Below are 4,702 nucleotides of genomic sequence, written 5' to 3'. Positions count from 1 at the left end.
CGTTATTCAAATGCTGCTATGAACATGGCATGAAAATGTCTTGCTCCAGTATACAGATTGAAGGTTATCTGTCCACTCAATATCATGTCTTAAGCGGGGTACACACGATCAGTTTTGACTGACGATTTTTCGGAAATATCGATAAGAGTCAAACTGTCCAGCAACCACAAAATATTTTGTGGTTGCCTGATGACTGACAAAAAATAGCGGCCACACTGGCAAGCAACCGATTATTCGAGCAAAACTGACAGTCAAAACTGATCGTGTGTACCCCACTTTACATAGACCTCCATCCTAAAAACCCTTTGGAATACCATCTATCCATACAAAGTCGTATTATAAAACCCAACCAAAAACATTAAAACAATGGACTATTGAATTCTCGATAAAATGTTTAACATATCTTTATTGTCAATTTTAAGCCAAATTGTCTTCAATCCAGGGTTTCAAATAGGCAACATTGCTGTAGACACCGGAGAAATCGGGACGAGCACAGCCAACACCCCAGGAAACAATACCAACCAATTTACCGTTGGCCACCAATGGACCACCAGAATCACCTTGGCAAGCATCCTTACCGCCATTTTCAACAGCAGCGCACAACATATCATCGGTGATTTCATTGATACCGGCATATTGACGATTGCAGGCATTACGATCGACAATCAATACCTCAACCTTTTGCAAAATGGAAGCAGAAGTACCATCTTCTTCAGTGGTTCCCCAACCGGTGACAACAGCAACAGTATTTGGAGTAGGTTCAGCAGAGGCCAATGGGATGGGTTGAGCGTTGGCACTGAATGGAATATCCGAAGACAAGAAGATCAAGGCAACATCATTACGGATCACGTTGGAATCGTAGTTTTCGTTCTTGACAATACGTTCGGCACCAATGACATTGGTACTGCCACCAACCTTGGTAACACCATATTGGATACTGTAGCTGCTGGCGCCCAAGAAGCTGTAGATGCAATGGGCAGCAGTGACAACGACACGAGAGTTATAGATGCTACCACCGCAGATATGGGAACCCAACATGCGTACAGAAACTTGATAGGGGTATTGATCGATGGTTGTGTCTTCACCGCCAACAACACGGCCTTCCAAATCAGGAACCAAGCGTGGCAAAATGATACTGCCATAGGCAGAGGCAGCCATTAAGGCCAATAAAACGAAAGTACAGCGATACATGTTGTCTTCGGAAATGATTTCTCGAAACTACACTTCATCACTGGATTTCTATGGTATTTTATAGTCACCAGAATTGAAAACTTTTTTTGCAAGTATTCCCAAAACATCATAAATTTGAATATTCCGCGTATAGACTAAATCTAATTCCGTAAATTTACAAGCTTTGAGTTTTGGAAATTTAGTCGCTCCACCATTATTATCAGCAAAATAAATTTACTGATATATGTGTTTTGTTTTCTTTACTTTTGCCAATATCTGTGATTTGTGGTCTTTGGGTGATGACGTAGTGTTCTCCTACTTCTGGACAAATACAAGAGTGTTGTGAATATACTTTATTTTTTATTCGATAATAAAATAATATTTTTTTCTTTTGCTTATCGAAAAATTTTCAGATTATTATCTGTTTGAAGATATGGCAGAAGTCAGTTATGTAATTATAGAAATCTTAGGAATTTCACGATACAACGCTGACCTTTACCTAAGTCGATCCAGTTTATTTTATTTCTAAATATATTATAGAATAGTTATATCTACGGCGCCCAATTGTAAGTGGGTCTCAAAAGCCTTTACCTAATTAACTGCGTGTTGCGTGTGCGTTCAAAAATACAAAAACAAAATACATGTATTTCAAATTGAAAACAAAAACAAATACATGTATTTTGTTTTTGTATTTTTGAACGCACACGCAACACGCAGTTAATTAGGTAAAGGCTTAAGGGAGACAGAAAAACCCCATGGTGTAATAATATAAGGTGTAAGTGACAATCATGCGGCTTTGAACTTTTTTTATAAACTAAATTGCCAGAATCTACCCAGAATATTTCAAAATTTAATAAATGGATGTCCAATCTGTTCTATTCAGTGCCGCACAATAAATATATGAAGTGTAGAATGTATAACATTATGTATAGAGTAATTTCGATGCCAATTAGAATTAAATTTTAAATCTTTTTATTTATTTCTTGTACATTTTTCTGAACTATTTTGGAAAAACACTAGTATTCAAACGTTGCCATTGACATTTAGTTCCCATAAAATTATATTGTTATTGTAAAATGGTTAGTTGTTGTAATTCATGCAAACACCTTATATTAGTCGAAGGTCACACTAGAGTGTTTCATTGAAACAATTTCATGAAAACAAGGGTTCCTAGGTCGAGTTTCACAGTAGAGTGATATCATAAAGTTGCTGTAGTGAGGAACTCGATCTATAAATAGTTAAAAGTTTCAATGAAACCACTCTAGTGTGACCTTCGACTTATTACACCATTAAAAAACCGAAGTTTGCCTTACTAGGCGTTTACACTAGACAATTTGTCTCCAAATACAACTCTGATTTACTAACACATACATACATTTGTCGTCTGTCTCTCAACTGGTCTGTTGACAAAACAACAAAATGTTGGCCAAAGCAGAACGACTTGTTTTGTTTTTGGCAAAATCCAAACCAAGGCACATTTATAGAAGGTAGAAGTGACAATCAGTTGTATTTTTACTTTTTTTTTGTAAAGTTGGTTTTCAAAATGTAATAGGGTCTACCCATGAAATTTGAAACTTCGAAATTTGTTACAAAAAAATACTTCTTTTCATCATAAAAAAATTAACTACGAGAGTTCTGAATGCTTTATATTTACATTTTGATTCAATTTTTTTTTTCTATTTTAGATGATTTTCAAAACGTATTTATGTTTTTCCTGAAAAAAATTTTGGAACGACCCTATTACTCAATATTTATCTTTGACAATTAATTTTCAATAACAACAATGTTGTTTTTGTAAATTTTTTATTTGTTGTAATTCATGCATATACCTTCTATAAATATGACTTGATCCAAACGATTATACTTGATATGTTCCAGAACTGCAAGAACCTACAAATTTTTACTACGACAACAGTTTTTCCTTTATGTTATCAAAAAAGTAGTAAAAATTAGTAGATTCTTGCAGTCCTGGAAGAGACCAAGAGAAAAAAATTTTTATCGTAGTAAAAATTTGTAGATTCTTGCAGGTTCTGGAACTGACAAAATGTCTAGTCACGAGCATATTATTTTGTGTCTCATTTAAGGCATTTACAAGATACAGTTCAAATAAATCATCCGTAATAAAACGTATATATCATTTGAAGCAATGGAATTGACAGTTGAATTTCACAGGATTTCGTTTCACTTAAGGCCTGGGTACATAAGCTGCCTCACCTGATTGAATGCCTGGGTACATAATCCGCCTCGCCTGCTTGCCTTGCTTGCTTCTGATAATAGGATAAAGAAGGCCGAGCCAATTTTGAACTAGGTTGCCCTTTTATTCTTTTATTTTTATTATGTCAGAAATGAAGCAGAAAAGCAAGGTAAGCAGTCGAGGCAGCTTATGTACCCAGGCCTTGACTTGCTTTCCAGCTTCATTTCTGACATAACAGAAAAAAAGAATAAGGAAGAAAAATACGACCTAGTTCGAAATTGGCTCGGCCTTCTTAAGGCCTGCGTACATAAGCTGCTTTGCCTGATTGCCTTGCTTTGCTGCTTCAATAAAAAAATAAAAGAACAAAGAAGGCCAACCCAATTTCCAACTGATGGCAACCCAGTTCGAAATTTCGTCTTTATTCTATTATTTTTATTACGTCAGAAATGAAGCAGGTAAGCAAGGCAATCAGGCAAAGCAGCTTATGTACGCAGGCCTTTAAAGCTGACAACACAACCAACGTTTGCGTAACGTTTTGTGTCATTTCTGGTAGAAGAATAAAGAAAAATTGAAAAATTGAGCTTGGCAGCACTCTTTCGTTTATTCTTTTACCAGAATTGACACACAACTTAACTCAAACGTTGGATGTGTTTCAGTGTACATGCATATGTTTATATTTGTTTCGTTTTTCCGTGTTGGGAGCAGCATATCCCGGAATGCCTGCTCCGAATTCTTTTGGTCCGTGTCGGGACGGAGGAAAACCCAGGACCAATATATTTGTGCTCGGAATGTCACATCCGCATCTTCACCCACATCCAACCTACGCTGAGATGCAATTGATGTCAGGATTTGGTGCATCTAAGGAGTTGCTCTGGACTTGTCCACGTGAGGGACTAGTTGCTGCATGCTGCGTTGCGTGAATACAGTCCTCGGTGAGTCGTCATCGGATTACGAAACTCCCTCGTCGTCCGATTATGAGACTCCCTCGCAGTCCCCTCGACAACAACCGCACATGCAGCCTTTAACACCGTAGTTGTCCCAATCCCGGAAAATGCATCCTTTTTGCAATTTAATTGCAATGGACACCGAGGTAAGATCGAGGAAATAGTAGATTTCATTAGTCGGAGGAATATCAAGGTCGCTGCGGTGCAGGAAACCAAGCTCAACAATTACAACGTTGTGATGGTTACAACGTGCTAAGGAAGGATCGCACCCGAAGTGGAGGTGGGGGATTAGTTTTTCTGTTGCAACAGTCTGTCCAATACAGACCTATCTCGCTTGAGCCTGTCTCTAATGACCCGTACATGGAATGTAGGGGGTAGCAATCAGGTGTGGAAC

General features: G+C 37.6%; 1 protein-coding gene across 1 annotated transcript; it reads right to left on the bottom strand.

Annotated features, from left to right (window-relative positions):
- Positions 1-372: 372 nt before the first annotated feature.
- LOC141404757 (trypsin beta-like) lies at positions 373-1,312 on the bottom strand. The gene has a single exon (XM_073988463.1). It carries the CDS (start codon positions 1,189-1,191, stop codon positions 418-420), a length of 774 nt encoding a protein of 257 aa, XP_073844564.1. The 5' UTR covers positions 1,192-1,312; the 3' UTR covers positions 373-417.
- Between the last annotated feature and the right edge of the window lie 3,390 nt (positions 1,313-4,702).

This window comes from Musca autumnalis, unplaced genomic scaffold, assembly GCF_047663935.1.
Source record: "Musca autumnalis isolate F117 unplaced genomic scaffold, ASM4766393v1 scaffold_5, whole genome shotgun sequence".
Lineage (NCBI taxonomy): Eukaryota > Metazoa > Arthropoda > Insecta > Diptera > Muscidae > Musca > Musca autumnalis.
Note: the sequence above shows the minus strand (reverse complement) of the source record. Positions and strands in the feature narration are given on the sequence as shown.